We start from the raw sequence: 19664 nt of genomic DNA, 5'->3' as shown, positions 1-19664 counted from the left end.
CTGACGTCACAGTCATGCAAAATGTTGGAACACATCATTCATAAGCACATCACGCTCTTTTTGGAATCAAATAATTTACTGTCTAACATGCAACATGGGTTTAGGCGTGGTTTTAGCATGTTAACGCAGCTAGTTGACTTCACGCATGACATTTCATTTAACCTTGACATAGACAACCAGGTTGATGCCATTTTTATAGATTTCTCGAAGGCATTTGACACCGTTTTACATTCTAAACTTATTGCTAAACTTAATGCTGTACTGAATAATCCTCATTTAGTTAACTTGATTTTAAGCTTTCTCTCATTTCGCTCCCAGTTCGTCTCTTACAGTTCGACTGACTCCGCTACTGTTGATGTGACATCAGGTGTGCCCCAAGGCACCGTCCTTGGGCCGCTTCTTTTTTTATTATACATAAACGATTTGCCACTTCACTGCTCTTCTAACATCTGTCTCTATGCTGATGACTGCATTTTATATGAAGTGATTAAATCTTCTAATGATCATCATTGCCTTCAAGAGTCGTTTTCTAGGTTTTGCGATTGGTGTGACACTTGGCAAATGAACATTAATTTCAATAAAACCGTTCTGATGTCTTTCTGCAACAAATCTTCCCCCTCCCTTTTCAGTTACTCGTTCAATGGCCGTGCTGTAGATAAGGTTTCTGAGTATAAGTATCTTGGTTTCATTTTTACGCATAACATGTCATGGTCCAAACACATTGATTACATATGCAGTAAAGCACTAAAAAAATTAGGTTACTTGAGGCGAACGCTAACCCGATCTCCTAAAGACACAAAGTTACTAATGTATAAATCTCTAATCCGCCCTGTTCTTGATTATGCATCTGTAGTTTGGAGCCCCCATAATAAACTAGAAGCTATACAGAAAAAAGCTGTGCGATTTATTTGTCATCGTTACGATCGCGACTTTTCGCCCTCTTCAACACTTTCTTCCTTGAACCTAAACACGCTCTCTTCTCGTCGCCGTGTCGAATCATTAAAATTTTTGCATTGCATTGTCAATTCTTTAGCTGGGCTCTCAAATGATAATTACATTAACTTCGCGCCGGGATCATCAACGAGAAGACATCATGACCTAAACTTGATACCCTACTACGCATGTACTAACATGTTCAAATTCAGCTTTTTTCCCCGCTCAATCGAAGACTGGAATTCATTACCTGGGTCCATTCGCTCATGCTCATCCCAAGTTTTCGCAACCGCCATCCCAGATGCATAATCGTGCTCACCCATGCCTGGCAGCATTTGTATAACTTCTTGTGTATTTTTCTTTCATCAGTGCTCTTTTGTAAAAGTGTTCACTTGTGTTTATTTGTGTATTTTCGTTTCATCAGTGCTCTTTTCTAAAAGTGTTCACTTGTGTTTATTTGTGTATTTTCGTTTCATCAGTGCTCTTTTCTAAAAGTGTTCACTTGTGTTTACCGCTGTATACTCCAATGCAGTTTCTGTACCTTTTCTTAACCCACTCCTACTATAGCGCAAATTGCGCTGCAGTATGTATGTATAAATAAATAAATAAATAAATAAATAAATAAATAAATAAATAAATTATGTATGTATGTATGTATGTATGTATGTATGTATGTATGTATGCTAGTTAGTTAGTTAGTTAGTTAGTTAGTTAGACAGACAGACAGACAGACAGACAGAGACAGACAGACAGACACAGACAGACACAGACAGACAGACAGACAGACAGACAGACAGACAGACAGATAGATAGATAGATAGATAGATAGATAGATAGATAGATAGATAGATAGATAGATAGATATAGATAGATAGATAGATAGATAGATAGATAGATAGATAGATAGATAGATAGATAGATAGACAGATAGATTGATAGCCCCCGGAAAGTGTGTGAAGTACCCCAAGAATGCTACCGTATACACTCGACTAAGGGCCGCGCTCCTGTAAGGGCCGCTCCCCCCAACTTGGCAGTCCAAATTTTGAAAAAAAAAAGAAATCTTGCCAGCAAACAGCAGAGTCGTTTGGATAAATGAACATTTGGATACATACTGAGGACGATTGGATACATGAACATGCGGATGACCCGAGCAGCAGCAACGAGCTGAGCCCGAGCAGCAATACCGATGAAGACATCTAGCGAGGATGTCCGCAGCTAGACGCCAGATATCCCATCATTAGGTATATATGGCACGATTAAACAGGTTTTTTTATGTGTGGATCGAAAATTGAACAAAAATGTCAGACTTCCGTGGAAGCGCCGCACACCAACAAAGTCGCGGAAGAAAGTGCGGCCCTTACACGAGCGTATACGGTAATCGCATTAAAATGTGACTTTGTACTCCATTTGCAAGCTCTATGCGGCACACACAAATGCAAAATTTGGCTGAAATGTTCACATCAGCATATGCTATAAGTGGACTGTTTTTTCGCCAAGCCTTAGGAGTGGTTAGGACCCCTTCAATCCAAATCTCCCTCCAAAGTGCCACAAGAGTACATGAATCTGTTACCTTGTTTTAATGAAGTAAAACTTTCTTACACCAACAAATCAGTTATGTAGCTAAATAAAAGGAATCAGTTACAAAAATAAAATAAGCAATGGTGGTGTTCACGAAAAACATAAAAACAGTGAACACTACAAGCAGCAGTGATTAGTACCCAACCAGTGAGAGCAGGCAGTGAAAGAAAAAGGAAAAGGAGGGGAGGTAGGGAAGTCAACTAGACAAACTCCTGGTTTGCTACCCTTTGCAGTGGCAAAGGTTAGGAAGAGAGGAAATGGGGATAGAAGGAACACTGCATGCATATACGATGCTGCACAGCATGGTTACAGACTGTTACTCAGGCACGTACTAGACTGAAAAAATGTAGCAACGCTCAAAATATTTTCTGTTCCATGCAAAGCACACGTCCGCTGCTTCCATGAATACCCCACACCCACCAGCTAAATCATGCCTATCCACATGCCACATGAGCTGCCCTACATACCTTGTGGTGCAGAAGCCCGTGGAGGTTCCAGGATTGTGTCCACAGGTGGCACTGGTGCCCGAGGTGATGTAGATGCCTGCACCATCCCTATGGAGCCATCACTGCAGATTGCTGCAGACACTCCATGCTGCTGTGGGATCAGAGGCTGCTTGGGGGACTGCGGTGGCGGTCTAAAGTTACTGCGGCGATGGTGCCGGTGATGATGATGATGATGATGGCTGTGGCGCAGCGCCTGACGATCAGTCACAGGTGGTGGTGCAATTTCTTCATCTCCTCCAGCAGATATTTCAGACCTGACATGCACAAAGTGCAAGCCAATTACAATAAATAAGAACCAGGCAGGCACCACTTGATGCCTTTTAACTGATGCAGTTCCTCAATGAAAGATTTGTGCTGAAACTGTCAAGATGATTCTCAATTTCAGCGATGACGCAGATTCAGATGCAGGTTAAATGTGAAAACAGACACAATGCAAGCGGCCTTGCTGGTGTTATGCACATGTATGCATGCATGTAAATGCAAGCTCACACAAGAGCAATGCTTTCTGTTTAACATGTTTTGCTGCTATGATTCAGCCAATGTCTTTTCAACAAGATGCAAAGGTAATGAATAAACTGCAGGCCAGAATTTTGTAATTGTACTGCTCTGCTGTACTGTTTCAAGAAGCATTCACCACAGCACACAGGCGACATAAGCCAAGCGCAGCACCACAGACAAAAAAGTGGAGAGAAAGGCCAGTTTGGTGGCCATTAGAAGAAACAAAAAAAAAAAGAAAAAGATCCATAACAAAATTGGGACACATTTATATCTTAGAATTTTGGTGCCTACTACAGTTTTATACGACATAATACAATGTTCATGGTTTGAATGTTACCTTCACTGACAGTGTAGAAGTGCAGTATGGTTACATCCTATTCATTTGCATCATTCATACTCAAGTCCTCTTCAAATGCCACGGCAAAGCCAGTGGAGACAATCCCATCTGATATGCTACAAGTCATCCGTATTCATCATCATTCATACTAACTGCAGTCAACTTCTAAACCCTATGTCCACTGCGATGTGGGTCAAGGATGGGTCACAGCAGACATTCCCCCTGTGTGCGTGCGCAGGGCTTTCATGCAGTGCTCAAGTGACATCTCTACTAGAAACCAGTGAAGATTTTGAACATGTTTCATAGGAGGACAACTCCCTGGTGTTTCACCTGTGGGTCCCAACATAACTGAGGAATATGACAAGTGACCAAATGGCGGGTCATGACACACAGGAATTGAGAATTCGAAAAGTGTTGCCGCAGTGAATGTGTTTCAGTGATCACAAGTCTGTAATGTGCATGGTAAACGTCGTGTACCACTAAGGCATTTTCCTGAATTATTTCGGCTTAAAAAAAATCCTTAAGCAAGATATGCTACTTTGGTCCCAAGCCCATTTAAGGAATGTCCAAGAGACATATTTACTAGTCACATACAGTTTTCGACCTGCAAATATGCATACAAGCAAGAAGTCCAGCATATCGAAGGAGGTTAATTTATCCAATGCTTGGTACTCTTCTTTAATGTGTCTCTGCATGTCAAACCGCTAAAGTGCACAAATTAACTAAGGTGAAAATTCATAAAAATTCTGGGATCCTAAATGCCAAAACCTTAAAGGGACACTACAGGCAAATACTAAGCTGACGTGTACTGTTTAAAAACCATTCCAGAAACCTTGCAACGCTTGTTTCGTGCAAAGACTTAGTTTACTGGAAAACTGCATCTGAAGGGCCCAAATACCTTTTTCGGAATTCAAATCTCCCGCCACCGAACCAGGGGTATGGTGACGTTGCATACGCTGTCACCACCCTGTGCTGCCATCAGTGAGTAAAACACCGTCCAATAGAGGGCAGTACCAAGCCAAGACGAGAGCGGCGGATTCACTGCTGCAGCTGCTTTTTGGTCAAGTGGCGTAGACCGTTTAGGCGTCCCGCAACATGACATGGAAGTTGAATTCTCTGCTACTTGCAGTTTATGCGAGTTTCGCGAGCCAGCAAAACCAGCGCAGTACTACGTGATAACTACTGAAATGCGAAAGCATGGGCTGTGCAGAATCGAGCGAAAATGAAACCTTTTGACTGCCCGCATCGTTGTCAGGGTTATTTAAATGCGTTATTTTTTTCTAAAAGTGAAATAGAACTGGACAAGCAGCATTTTATTCCGTCTTACAAGGATGTTTTGTGCAATGAGTGGTTGAGTACTAGTGACAGAATTTAAGTGAGAATGCAGCTGCTGTTGCCAGAATTTGAATATTCAAGGCTGCAGGTAATAGGTCACCCCCAAGAAATAGCTGACATACTAGAATTCTAATAATGAGCATATTCTTCAAAACTAGGCACGTGCGAATATAATTTTTTTTTTGGTTCAAACCGAAGCCAAAGTGAATAGTAATATAGTCAATTAATTTCGAAGCTAACACATTAAACCCTCATTAACTCCAACTCTGAGATCTCGAAATATTACTCAAGTTGAAATATTTTCCTGTCTCAGTGTCAACATGATGTATTTTTCACCTCTTATCTTGAAATACTTTTACGCCATACTCCAGATATCTCTAAATCTCGACTGCAAAAATGTCGGGAAAACGTCACTACCCAAAGGTTGCCATACTTTGTGAGCAGCTGCAATCACCCAAGAGCGACAGGCCTGCAAGTTTGTAGTGAATTCCACTTGATCCTATGCCACTCTTATCACCCACCGTTCACGGCAAACTGCAACCTCATTGATAATGCGGGCGAACATCACTCTGACCCCCGATGTAACACAAGAAGCTACATGCGACCTCTGCAACATGCATCCTCACGGGTGCGCGAAGCGTCGTCAGTTTGCTTATTTGCCGTGCTCTGCATTTCCATGTTTGTGCATCCACACGCTACAGTAGCCGAGACAACGAATTTGTTACAGCTGCTCAAAAACAAATTTCAGTGCAGTGGCAGTGATGAACAACTCGTGATAAGTGTCGGGCAGCTTGAGAACGCTTTTGTCGCATAGGGTGGAACCGCTAAGCAGGCAACCATCACAAGTTTCTTCTGTCAACAATAAATGGCTAGAAAATAAGCTATGTTGACTCTATTCATGGTGCAAATGCACCGAATGTTTGGTATGTTTTTGGCATTTTCTTAAGTAACGAGTTCAGGGCTGCAATTTTGTAGCGATGCCTTTTCCGATGCAGTTTCTTATTGCACTTTGTCAGTGATCATAGCAACGCTCCACCTGCATTATCAATGGAATAAGCCGAGAATGAATAAGCGAAGAATGCTGGTTGAAAGAGTGACATATAATCAAACAGAAGGCATGGCAAGAAAAATGTGGCCCAGGAGAAACATTCCTGGGTAATGACTTTTTTGGTATACGAACACTTTCGCAATATTTCACATGACTAGGCTTCGTACACGCTGGTGCCTACATGCAACAGCGTTTACTTGGCTCTGTGTGAGGATCGCTGTTGGCTGTAGACGCAGGATGTGTCAGGTGCTAGGTTGTACAATATCTCAAAAAAGTGATTTATCAAAAATATCGTATCTGGTATACTCAGGTTCTGGAAGAAATTTAGTGACTACTGGTGCCTATTTCGAGAGGCTCTGTGTGTTCTATGCATGTCCAGGAGCTTATATTTTCGTGACTTTACATATCTCGAAAATCCACTTATCTCGAAATTTTTCCCAGTTTTTACAAGTTTAGGCTAATCGGGTTTTACTGTAATTCGCATAGTTGTGGGATTTGCGTAACGCCTTGATACAACAGCCAGAAGTTGACGTATACAAAAAAAGTAAGCAAGTTATTTGGAAAGATGGAAAATTTTCATCTCTGGAATCAAGGTATTCTTTTTATTTCCCTTTTCTTTCTTTCTTCTCTTTTTCAAGTGCTGTTATCAAGATATCTTTATGCAAAAATTCAAGTACAACCAGCGGTACAAAGAATTCATTTACTACAGTCGAATTTTAATATAACGAACAGCCCAGTGATTGCAAAATAGTTTGATATAGCCAGAATTCTATATATAAAATCACGTAAAAAAACGTGTGAAAAACTTCTGCAAATAATTCAATGAACTAAGGGCGCGATCAGGGACCATTGTTCGGAGTGCGCAATTGGCGTAGGCCGGGCTGACTTCGTCAGCTGGTAGAGCTTAGTCGATTGCGCCGCACGCAATCAGCCTAGGCAGCGCCTACTTCGTCAGCCACGCAGTCGGTACGGCCTAGGCCAATCGCGTGCGGCCCAACTGAACGCATGCTCTAAACAACGATCCCCGATCACACCCCAATCGTGGCGCAGTAAATACTCACTTGAAGCATCACACAAAGTATTTATGTATTTATTTGGCTGAAAGTACTGCATCAGTGTAGCCTGCTTCTTATTGACAGCCACGTGCTGAAACACTGAGCCCTCAACATAGTCTAAATGATCCAGAAGCGATAGGCCGGTGCCCTCTATCGCGCCGCAGCAGTAGCATAGAAGGGCCAAAGCAGCTACAGCCTCAGTTGAAGTCGAGAGCGGGGCAACATCAGCGCTTGTGGGATCAACCTTGGAACCATCTTTGTTTGGCCACTACTTCTGCTGCGATCTCCATGTCCGTCAACCTAAGTATTTTGAAACACTGTCAATAACTAAGTATTAAGTGGCATCTGCCAAGGCATCTATGAGTGAGACCAGTGAGCACGCCCTGTCGCGCGTCTTTGTGGATGCAAACTGCCAGTCCTCGGGAGGTGCGGCAGGCGCAGAGCGTGGCACCAAGGAGGAGTCAGTGCGGCAAATGCAATGCGCCACTGACATGGTTGAACTAGCCAAGCCGCCACATGCGTATGCTGCTATATTCAAATGGCACCCTTGGTGTGATCAATGTGTGCAGCTATAGTGCACAGCAGTAGGGAATGCCCATCGCGCCACCGCGATCTTTGAGGGTGTTGCGGGAAAGCTCACCACCAGTCAACAGAGTGCACGTGGTCTGGTGTGACGGAGTTCGATATATCTATGTTATGTTCGATGTGGTTCGAAATAAAAAAATTAAAAATTCATGCAATTTTCCGGGTGATATAGTAATTGTTCGATATACGCAATAATTCAATATATCCGTGTTCTATATAAGGTCGAACCCACTTATAACGATACCGGTTTTAACAATATATCGGTTATAACAATGAGAAGCTGCTGCACCATCATCGTTTGTATGTTTTGCATGGTGAAATAACCCGCTTACTACAATGCCCCGATGCTGCATTATCAGTTGTAACGACGAAGTCTTGCTGCTCGGTGTCTGAGCCGAAACTTAGTGAAATACAAAATGCTTGAAATTAAAAAAAGAAAACGAGAAATTTGAGCCGCTGCATGATGGCCCGCTGTTCGAACGGCTACTGCATTTTCCAGCCTTCTCCACGCGCCTCTCTCCCATCACCCTTCCACCTCTCTGAACACAATGGGCTGCGCCCATATCTCTATGCCATGCCACCCTCCGAAACACGAATGGACCACGCCAACTGCGCTGCTCACATCTTGCTGGCTGGCTCCTCATCCAGCACAGTCTTTATTCTATGGACCAGTTCTGCAAACAGTGTAATCGCCCGTGTTCGTCTTTGTTGGTTGCGTCGAAATCGTTCTTGGCCACATGGCTTCTCAGCCTCTTTTGGCTCGCCGCCAAAATGGAAGATGAGTGGCCCGCTCGCTGATAATCGGCAATGCACGACATTGCCGGTGAAAAGAAAGCGCACGACTATAGATTTAGAAACTAAGTGCTTGTAACCGATGAGGCGATCGTCGCGAACGTGCTTGCATCAGATAGCGGCGGCGACGACATGACGACGCGATGACGTGGTAGGGCAGGCTGCCTCAATGCTGCCCTCACAGGAGGCCCGGCAGATGATTCAGTCCCCCCTCCGGGGCTTCGTTTTCACGACGAACCTTCCGCTCCACTATACCGATAACTTGGAGAAAGATGTTGGCAAGGCTGACGGACATAAGGTTTTCTTGTGCAATGCAGTGTGGCGTACGTGGCGAGACGCTTGTGGCGATCTCGCCTCAGTGTTTCTTCTGGATTGCTCAAGCTGATAGGCTGCCACGGCAACCTCCTCATATTTTTTAAAAGGCCCCTTTTGGCCCACCAAAGCGCTGCCTCGGCGATGCTCAATATCACTTGCCACTCATGACCCCTCTTTGCAGTTATTGCAGTGCTATTCTTTAACACCGACAGCAGTGGCTTGTTACACACGATCGGAGCGCCCAGGAAGCAGTTATACCGGTGTCACACGTACACTTCTGATCGCGATCGGGACCGATCCGGATTGAAATTCTCGACTGCATCTCTCGTGCATTTTATGCAAAGGAGCCAATCACGACGGAGAAAATCAATCTGGATTGGGCTTGATCGCGATCAAATGTGCGGCGTGTGAAACTCGTATTAAACGAGCAAACACAATTAGCAGCCGGATGGAGGAAGGTGGTGGGGAGGGGCACTGGCCTCCCCGCCATCATAGTTTGCTAAGATCAGCCCTGCCATCCCTATATTTTGATTTTTTTCATGCAACACAGCTTTAACAATTATCGGTTATAACAATGAAATTTTTGTGCCATTTGAATATTGTTATAAGTGGATTCGACTGTATTGAGGTTTGACTGTACTAACCTGATAGGCCTGCTCACTGTAATTGTTGGTTTGTCGCCCACGAACCTGAACGCTGCTTCTACGGCCCTCAGTCGTGCACATGATCTCAAACCCAATCACCGAAGAGCCATTAGATATGCGACAAACTGCTCACGATAATTTGCTGCTCACCACTACGCAGGCCAGGTGCGGAATTTCATCATGGCTCCACTGCCTTGGTTGTAGGGATAAAGTGTGCGCACAACGCCTATACCCCAATGTCTTCCTTTACTTCATTGCCTGTCGGCTTCATAAGGTCGTGATATACATATTATTACGAAAAATATTTATTTACAGGGTGAAACGAGCTCCAGGAGCAAGCCAGAGGCAAGGCTCAGCCAGTGCAGAGTACCCCGAAATATTGCGCGCGCACTCTGTTTCTTCTTTCTCTGCCTCAGTCGCGCCGTGCTGTGACATTTTCCCCGGGGGCAGACGAAGCTCGCTGAGTGAGTTAAAGGGACCTGTTATGGTACTGCTTGAGTCTGGCCACGTGAACAACTTGTGTCGCACGTGAACGCCGATTACTTGCCGTCACTTTGGCGATGACATAGTTCACATCACTCAAGCGATTGAGTGTAATGAAAGGTCCTGTGTAAGTGGTGAGAAACTTGCAGTACAGTCCCTTGCGAACAGGTGTCCACAAGCAAACGTAGTCACTGGGAGTAAAGCTGACTGGGATATGCCGCACATCGTAGCGAATCTTGCTGTTGCCTTGCGAGTGCAATGTTTTAAGATGTGCCAGTCGACGTGCTTCTTCAGCACAACACAGAGTTTGGGTAATTGAAGGATCTTCTTGACACGATAAAGGTAAAATAGTGTCCAGAAAGCTCTGAGGAGTGTGTGCGTACAGCAAGGAGAACGGCACATATCCAGTAACTTCGTGCTTGGCACTATTGTACACGTACGTTACAAAAGGTAAGACGGCGTCCCAATTTTTGTGGTCAGCAGCGAGATACATTGATAACATGTTGGTAAGGGTTCAATTCGTCCGCTCCGTGAGGCTATCGGTTTGCAGGTGGTAAGGAGTGGAATGACGATATGCAGAACCACAAAGCCGTAAAAGTTCTTTAACTACGTCGGCTGTGAATTGCCATCCACGGTCACTGACGACAACCCGTGGAGCGCCGTGAGAGAGTATGACGTGATGCAACAAAAATGAAGAAACATCTGCTGCAGTGGCAGATGGAAGTGCTGCCGTTTCCGTGTAGCGAGTAAAGTAATCTACGCATACTATAATCCAGCAATAGCCAGCTGATGTCTTTGGGAGTGGGCCGAGCAAGTCTGCCGACTTTTTCAAAGGGTAATGTTGGTGGCCTAACTGGTTGCAAATAGCCTGCTGGAGCCGTCATCGTTTGATTGTGGCACTGGCAAACAGTACAGCTGGCGACATACTGTTTCGTTGTTTTCCAGAGCTTGGGCCAGAAAAATCTCTGGCAAAGTCGGTGCAGTGTGCGTGCGAAGCCAAGGTGCCCGGATGTGATATCGTCATGCATGGCATGAAGGACAGCAGGGTGCAGGTGTTCGGGCACAACTAGAAGCAGTGGAGGACCATCAGCCGAGTAATCTTTTTTTGTACAGCAAACCATTACGAAAAGTAAATGGTCTTGTTCCTGCTGGCTCACGTGCAGCTGCCCATAGGTAGGGTCGCATATTTAAAGGTAGGGTCGCAACGCTTCTCGTTCTCGAAGGTACTCAGGTCTGGAAACTTGGAAGAGATGGAAACTAGGTAGTCATCGAAGTCATCATCGTCAGGTTTAGTGTACGGCAATGCGAGACGGGATAGGCAATCAGCATCCGTGTGACATCGTCCACTCTTGCAGTTAACAGAAAAGCTGTACTCTTGAAGGTGCAAAGCCCAGGGGGCCAACTGGCAAGATGAGTCACGCAGCCCAATGAGCCAACAGAGTGAATGATGGTCAGTCAATATCGTGAATGTGTGGCTGTGTAGATATGGACGGAACTTCTGAATGGCGAAGACGACTGCTAGACACTTGAGTTCAGTAATGGTGTAGTTTTCGTCCGCTTTTGTAAGTGCCCGACTAGCATAGGCAACGACATGCTGATGGCGACCACAGATCTGAACAAGCACAGCGCCAACACCCACACCGCTGGCATCAGTATGCAGCTCAGTTGACGCCTCCGGATCAAAATGCTGCGGAACAGATGTTAAGAAAGATGTTTATTTACAGGGTGAAACGAAGTCCAGGAGGAAGTCACAGGCAAGGCCCAGCCGGTGCAGAGTACCCCGAAATAACGCGCATGCACTCTACTTCTTTCTCTGCCTCAGTCACGCAGTGCTGCGACAATATGAATATATCTCAGTTGTGGTGGCCGCATTTCTATGGGGGAGAAATGCAAAGATTGCCCGTGTACCATGTATTGGGTACGCGTTAAAGAGGCCCAGGTGGTAAAAATTATTCTGGAGTTTCCCAACATGGCGTGGCTCGTAATAAGATTGTAGTTTTCGCACATAAAACCCCAGAATTCGACTTAAATATACACATACACACATACACACTCTTCTAAGCTCTCCCATCTGCTCTCTACTTCTACTACAAGCCCAGCTTCCCACACTTCCCACACATATTTTTTCTCTTTGACACTCCTAATGCGAACGCATTAAAAAGAGAGCCTGTGACGTAAGCCCACATGGTTCTGCACAGACTTAAGGTTACAGTTGCTGCCATATGACGAAATGTCTTCCCAGCACTGCTTTGGAGTCAGAAGCAGTCTGCATATGCAAACAAACCTGGTATCATCAGAGCGCGCCAGACTGCCAGTGTCATCAGTGTCAACATCTTGAAGGCGCTCATTGTCCGAGGCAGCCACATCAGTGCTCCAGGCATCACTACCTGTGTCACCACCAGGTTCAAGGGTTGACTGAAAGTGTGTCTCCAGGAGCTGCATTTGCGCCACCAGGTTCACTTGATCCAGCATCTCCGAATCGCTCGCCAGCACATCTGTGCTCCATGTGTCGCTCACAATAGACTTTGTCTCGTCCCCTGGGGAAACAAATTACAAGATTTTCTCTTGTATCACAGGTCATTACCATTCTTCATCAGTAGGTTAAAATGAATACACAGTTACAGTTGAATCTTGTTATAATGAAGCCATATATGACATGCACTACCGCCGTTACACCCAATACAGTTGAACACCCTTACAGTCGAACCCGACTATATCGAACCTGTTTACATTGAATTATTCTGTATATTGAACAATTTCTGAACACGGTATAGTTATAATGAGTATATATAGCAAAAATTACGTTTACATCGAACAAAAATAGCAGCGACTCCCAATATATTGAACGTCAAGCAGCGCAAAAGTGCCCCCAAAAGTTGGCTTTCCCTCGTGGTGGCGAGGAAACCCAGCGGTGCGGCTCCATCTAACCGCACTCCCTACCGTGACCACGCTACGTTGAGCGAGCTGTCAGCCCCCCGCAAAAAATGACCCTGGCCCGCCTGCAGCGCTTGCTGAGACAGCCAATCGGAGGCTCTTATGCCCTCGCCGTGTAAGATGGCGCTAGTGCGAGTTGTCTGGCTACATTTCTGGTTCATTGTATTTGCGCCTTGTGGGCCTTTTCCCGTAGTGTTGCCGTGATGAAGCAACAGAATTCGCCTTTCGCCGTGAAGCTCGAAATCATAAATCGGGTCGAACACTGTGAGAAGTCAGTTGTACCCGCAGCGTGCAAGATTCGAAGGAAAGGGGGAGATTAGGGCTTAAGCGGACAAACTCGCAGCCTGGTGCCTGTGGCGCCTGAACTTAATTAGCTAAATGTGGTTTAATGACGCAAAAGCGGCTGAGGCTATGCTGTGCCAAACACGAGGTGTTTTAAAATCCAGTTTAGGAAGGAAAAGCCTGTGTGTTAATAATCTATATTTTATGTAAAAATCCAGTGTCGTCTAGAAATTTATGCACGTCAGATAATGGAACTAGCAGATCATCACCTAATATTAAAGTGGGGTGTAAAGATTTGTGTAGTTGATATAAGTTGTGCAAAGGTTTCGTCTGTGTATTTCAATGTGTGTACATGTCAGTAATATATGTATAACTGTTAGTGGTTCTTGGCATTTCTTACACGTTGGTGTGTCTTCTTTCGTAAGTAAAGTGTGTGAGGTGTGTGTGTCCAATGTGTATTCAGCATAAAGCTACTTCTAAGAACCACTCCTAATGATAACATGACTTCCACTCACCAACTATTGGTTTAGTGAGATGTAGCTTGTTGTCGGCACGATGGTTGCATTCGTGTCGCCATTTTGACGTTAAGGCTTTTCTAATGGCACGGATACTATCTTTATATGGAAGTGTTGTGTTTGTATTGTCTTTGTACGCTCCATCGATGCACATCTATCAGCTGCTTGGTTACCCGGTATCCCAACATGGCATGGAACCCAGCAGAAACGAATTGACCTCCCGTATTTGTTAAGCGCCACCATGTTTAAAATGTCTCCTATCAGGGGTTCACACTCACTTCAGATGTAGAGCCTTCGGTGCACTTAAGGAATCAGTGCATATGACTGCATTTTTGTGTTTATCACTGATAATCTTTTTAACAACAACCCATATAGCGCAAACTTCGGCCGTGAAAACAGAGGCATGCTGTGGTAATCGAATACTTGTTTTCCAATTTTCCGTTATGGCCCCCACACTCACGTGTTCTTTTGTTTTAGAGCCATCAGTGTAATACTTCATGTTATTTTGATATTTGTCCTGAAGAGCACGGAATCCTGAAGAGCGGCCTAATCATGTTCGGTTTATTTGTATAGTGCAAGCGTGAGTTGTATTGTGTGAGGATGTTGAAGCATGTGTTGCGGTGATGACTGAATTCTGAGTAAGTAGGAAAAAGCGAGTAATGCTCTGTGCTGCTTTAAGGAGGGTTCATTATACTCAATGTATAAACTTTGAATAGGTGATGTTCTGTAGGCACCACTTGCCAGTCGCAGTCCAAAGTTATGTACTGGATCAAGCCGTCGGATGTAGGACTGTCTGGCTTAGCCGTAAACCACGGAGCCGTAGTCTAAAAGGCTACGCACAAGAGACCGGTAAATGCGTAAAAGACACGTTCGGTTGGAACCCCAGTGCTTATAAGATAAAACTTTGAGGATATTCAATGCTTTATTTGCCTTAATCTTTAGTGTTTTAATGAAGGCTAGGAAGCTTAGTTTTTTGTCAAAGATTACTCGCAAGAATTTATACTCTTGTTTTACCGGCAGCGCGACATCATCCAATTTTAAAACTGGGCCTAAGTACAATCGTCGTTTTTGCGAGAATAGCACTGTAACAGTTTTTTGAGTAGAGAAGCAGAAGCCATTTTTCTCAGCCCACTCCATTAGTTTATTTATTGTTATCTGGAGCTGCCTTTCCCATGTTGGCAAGTTTGAGGCGTGGCACGCTATTTGCAGATCATTGATGTATATGGACTGCATAACAGAGGAGGGGAATGACTTTGTTAATAGAGTTCACTTTTACTGTAAAGAATGTTGTGCTAAGTATGCAACCTTGTGGCATGCAGTTTTCCTGGATAAATGTGCGCGAGAGCACAGCGCCCAGATGGATTTGGAATGTTCTGTAGGACATAAAATCAGCGAGACAGTTTAGCATTTTACCACAGATTCCTAATGCAGCGAGGTCACGTAAGATTCCAAATCGCCAAGTGGTGTCATACGCTTTTTCTAGATTGAAGAACACTGCCAGGCAGTGCTGTTTGTGTAAGAACGCTTCATGTATTTCGTGTTCAAGTCGGACGAGGTCGTCCGTCGTTGAACACCCTTTTTTATACCTGCACTGATGAAAATCAATGAAGTTCCGTATATCAAGCGTGAATGTTAATCTCGCATTTACGACACTTTCGCACGATTTCACCAAACAGCTTGTCAGGGCAATGGGCAAAAGCTGCTTCTGGATGTGGGGGATTTACCTGTTTTTAAAAACGGCACAACTATTGAGTTTTTCCAACTTTATGGCATGATTCCAGTTTCAAATACTTTGTTGAAAAATTTAAGGAGAGCATCTACGGATACTTGGGACAGGTGTGCAAGCATGGAATAATGGATCCGGTCAGGACCTACTGCAGTTTTTTTTGCCAGCACAGAAAACCCTGTTAAGTTCTTGTAAAGTGAATGGAGCGTTGTATCCGTTCCTTGACATACAAGCAGTAGGTAGTTTCTCCTTTTCTGCTGACAGTTTGTATTTTAAGAATGTGTTTGAATAATTATCCGAGCTAGAGACATTATAGAAATGCTCCCCAAGTATATTCACTTGTTCTTGTAGTTTTGTCTGAGTGCCTGAAGGTGTAAGTAAGGGTATAGTGTATGATGAGTAGTCCCCCTTAAACTTCCTGACCTGTTCCCACATCCTTTTGGATGTGACGGTGCTATTAATTGTAGATATATATTTGTGCCAAGACCATTTTTCCGCCTGTCTCCAAATATATCAAGCTTTCGCTTTGGCTTGTTTAAATTCAGAAAGTTATGTGTTGGGTATCTACACAAGATTCCCCAGGCCTTATTTTGCTTTTTTTGCTTTGGTGCAGTCGTGTGTCCACCAAGAATTCAGCTTTTCCTGAACAACGCCAGAAGATTGTGGAATGGCCTTTTCAGGTGCAGAAATAATACAATTAGTAAATTTTTAATTAATTTTGTTAATGCTTAGGTCTGTTAAAATAAGCTCCTCCAGCCTGGCACTTCCTGGCACTTTCTGTGAAAACAGACCAGTCTGCCATTTGCAATTTCCAATGGCGCGGTTTGCGGGATATAATGGGTAGCGTTGATGTGAGGTTGATTACAGCAGGTAGACGACCACTGCCATATGAAGACTCCAGTACGTCCCATTTAAAATTGGTAAAAATATATGGGGAGCAAAATGCTAAATCAAGGCAGCTAAAATTACGTGAACTCGGTGAAAAATGTGTTGGCGCACCTGAATTCAAAAGACAGATGATGGTTGTCAAAATAAAATCTTCCATAAGTTGTCCTCTTTGGTCATTCTTATCGCTGCCCCAAAGAGTGCAATGAGCATTAAAATCTCCAACTAAAACAAAAGGCTCCGGCAGCTGGTCAATTAAATTTTCCAGGTCTCGAGTTGTGAAATGGGTATGTGTCAGAATGTACAATAAACAGATCAGTGACAGTCTAAAATGATGAAATGGTGACAGCTACTGCCTCGTACAGAGTATTTAATACTCCGTACGGTATTAAATAAAACATTTCATGTGGGGATACCGCCTTGGACGACCATAGCGACACCTCCTGAAAGACGGCTGGAGTGCTCGCGGTCCTTTCTTGCGACAGTAAAACCTTTAAGAAAATGTGTATGTTTGGGTCCTAGGTTCGTTTCATGGAGGCAGAGTGCTACTGGTGATAACTTATTTATAATGTCTTTGATGCCACCTATATTGTGAATTAGGCATCTACAATTCCAATGAATGATATATGCCATTTTATTGGAATTGAAAAAAAAGAAATACTTATGTGTGTGAGCTTACAAGTTATAGGTGACATGTATTAAAAAGCTGATTACTCTTATGAAGGGCGGTAACCGTTCAGGTTACCTGTCCCTTTCTCGGCGCAGTTACAAGATGTTTCTCCTTCTTTGAGCGCTCCAAGGAGCACAGATCTTTTGGCGTTAATGACGCCAGGGTTTTTGGATCGACCTCCATCAACTTCTCTGAGGTGCTGGATGAACGAGAGCCAGGCTCCGGGACGTGCGTCTCAGGCCGTGTAGTTCGGTTCAACTTTGGGCCCTGCGGCACTCCGGTCTGCTGGCCCGTCTTCGATGATGATAGAGCAGCACTGGCTGCAGCCACCAAGGGGGCAGATGGAGTTTCTACAAGGATACTAGACGTGGACCCTGTAGGCTCCTGAAACCGGTGTGGCACTGCCCCCTGCCGCATCACACTGGCATAGCTCACTTGAGGCAAGTGTCCTAGCCTTTCCTTCACTTCATGGAATAACATCTTTTCCTTTACAGTGATTGTGATTATTTCTTTTTCTCTTTTCCAGCAAGGGCAGCTCCGCAAGTAATCTGGACGATCGCCCTTGCAATTGACACATAGTGCGGGAGCATTGCAGTTACCAGAAGGATGGTCAGTGGCACCACATTTAACGCATGTTTCTTTGCCTCTGCATGATTGCGATGCATGCCCAAACCTCTGGCACTCGAAACACTGCCTTGGGTTCAGTATGTACAGTCTGACGTTGATTTTCAAATATCCTGCGTCAAGTGAACTAGGTACAGTGCTGCTACCAAATGTCAATATCACATGTTTCGTCGGGATCTGTTGGTCATTTCACCATAGTGTGATTCTTTGCACCTTAAATATGTTTTGCTCCTGAAATCCTTCAAGGAGCTCTTCGTCACTGAGGTTTATGAAGTCTTCTGATATAACACCCCTGCTAGTGTTGAGTGAGCGATGTGGTGAGATTGTCACTTTAATGTCACCAATACTGGTGAGTTCAGCAAGCTTTTCTAGTTGATCTTTCTTCGTCAGTTCAATGAGGAGGTCTCCGCTAGCCATCTCTGAGGCCTTGTAACCTGGTCCAATCTTGTTTGCTAGACATCTAGAAACTAGAAATTGCAACAGTTTTTTTACTGTTGTGTTGCCTTCACTGTGGAGAACATGGTATTTTGGAAATGTGTCTTCGTTTGGCGTCCAAAAGAGCTGGAAAGCTGCTTCGGTGTGACCTCTTTTCAGAGGCTGATCTAAAAGTCACAGGAACACTTCTGCCATTGGATGGTTTCAAAATTCGGCGGCGGTTGTAGTCACCCACCACCGAGAGCCCAACAAGGGGACGCTTTCCAAAGAACCGGCAGACGCCAGCTATACACCGCCAGTATAACCTAATGTATATACCCAAGGCTGAATATATTACACACGGTTAACCCTTGCAGCCCAGAAATTCGGAAGCAAGAATAAGTGAGTAGAAGATAGGAAAGATTGAAAGTGAGCGAGAAAGAAAAGATTGAAGAGGGGGAGAAGGAAAGGCGACACGATTTCCCCCGGGTGGGTCAGTCCAGCTGGGTCAGTCCAGGGGTGCCGTCGATGTGAAGCAGAGGCCAAAGAGGTGTGCTGCCTCTGCCAGGGAGCCTTAAAGGTCCGAACATCTGGCATCAGCTCAACCTCCAGGATCCCCCTTTCCCCAGACATGGCAAGTGCTTCTAACCGATGAGGCGATCGTTGCAAACGTGCTTGCATCAGATAGTGATGGCGATGACGGTAGCAATGACACAGTAGGGCGGGCTGCCTCAATGTTGTCCTCGCAGGAGGCCCGGCAGATGATTCAGTCCCCCCGGAGCTTCGTTTTCGCGAGGAACCTTCCGCTGCACTAGGTGGAGCACCTGGATGCCTTGGAGGATGTAGGCAAGCTTCGTGTAAAGCATGCAAGGCTGACGGACATAGGATTTTCTCATGAAAACCAGTGAGAAGTACGTGGCGAGATGCTTGTGGCGATTTCACCTCAGCGTTTCTTCTGGAGTTCTCAAGCTGACAGACTGCTGCGGCAGCCTCCTCGCAATTTTTAAAAAGCCCCTTTTGGTGCCACCAAACCGATGCCTCGGCTGTGATCGCATATCACATGCTGCTCGTGACCCCTCTTTGCAGTTGTTATAGCAGTGCCATTCTTTAACGCTGGCAGCTGCGGTTTGTTACATGTGGTCGGAGCTCCCACGAAGCAGTTAAAAAGTGAACACAATCAGCAGCCGGATGAAGGAAGGTGCTGGGGAGGGGCACTGACCTCCCTGCTATTATAGTTTTCTCACATGAGCTCTGTCATCCCCCTATTTTGATTTTTTCATGCAACTTGGTTATAACAATGGAATTTTCATGGCACTTGAATATCATTATAAGTAGGTTCGACTGTACAGTAAAACCTCGTTAAACCGTACCCACTTAAACAGTAGTTTCGTTTTAAAAGTAGTAAAGCCAAATCCCCGACTCAGTGGCCATTGAACATAATGCCTTTTGTATCCGCATAAACTGTACCAGCTTATTGCGTACGTATCGGTTAACACATAGTGTTT

The 19664-nt window shown here is 44.7% G+C and overlaps 1 protein-coding gene across 2 annotated transcripts in view; it reads right to left on the bottom strand.

Moving 5' to 3' along the window:
• Gapvd1 (GTPase activating protein and VPS9 domains 1) overlaps window positions 1-19664 on the bottom strand; it is a 177401-nt gene that overhangs the window by 69051 nt on the left and 88686 nt on the right. For both annotated transcript variants that reach the window (XM_075693916.1, XM_075693922.1), the window contains exons 11-12: window positions 12394-12646; window positions 2979-3271 (exon numbers count right to left, since the gene is read on the bottom strand). In XM_075693916.1, the coding sequence (XP_075550031.1) occupies window positions 2979-3271; window positions 12394-12646 (546 nt within the window). The remainder of the gene's footprint in view (window positions 1-2978; window positions 3272-12393; window positions 12647-19664) is intronic.

Source organism: Dermacentor variabilis, chromosome 1 (genome assembly GCF_050947875.1).
Source record: "Dermacentor variabilis isolate Ectoservices chromosome 1, ASM5094787v1, whole genome shotgun sequence".
Classification (NCBI taxonomy): domain Eukaryota; kingdom Metazoa; phylum Arthropoda; class Arachnida; order Ixodida; family Ixodidae; genus Dermacentor; species Dermacentor variabilis.
The sequence above is the reverse complement of the archived record's forward strand: the minus strand, read 5'-3'. Positions and strand labels throughout refer to the sequence as shown.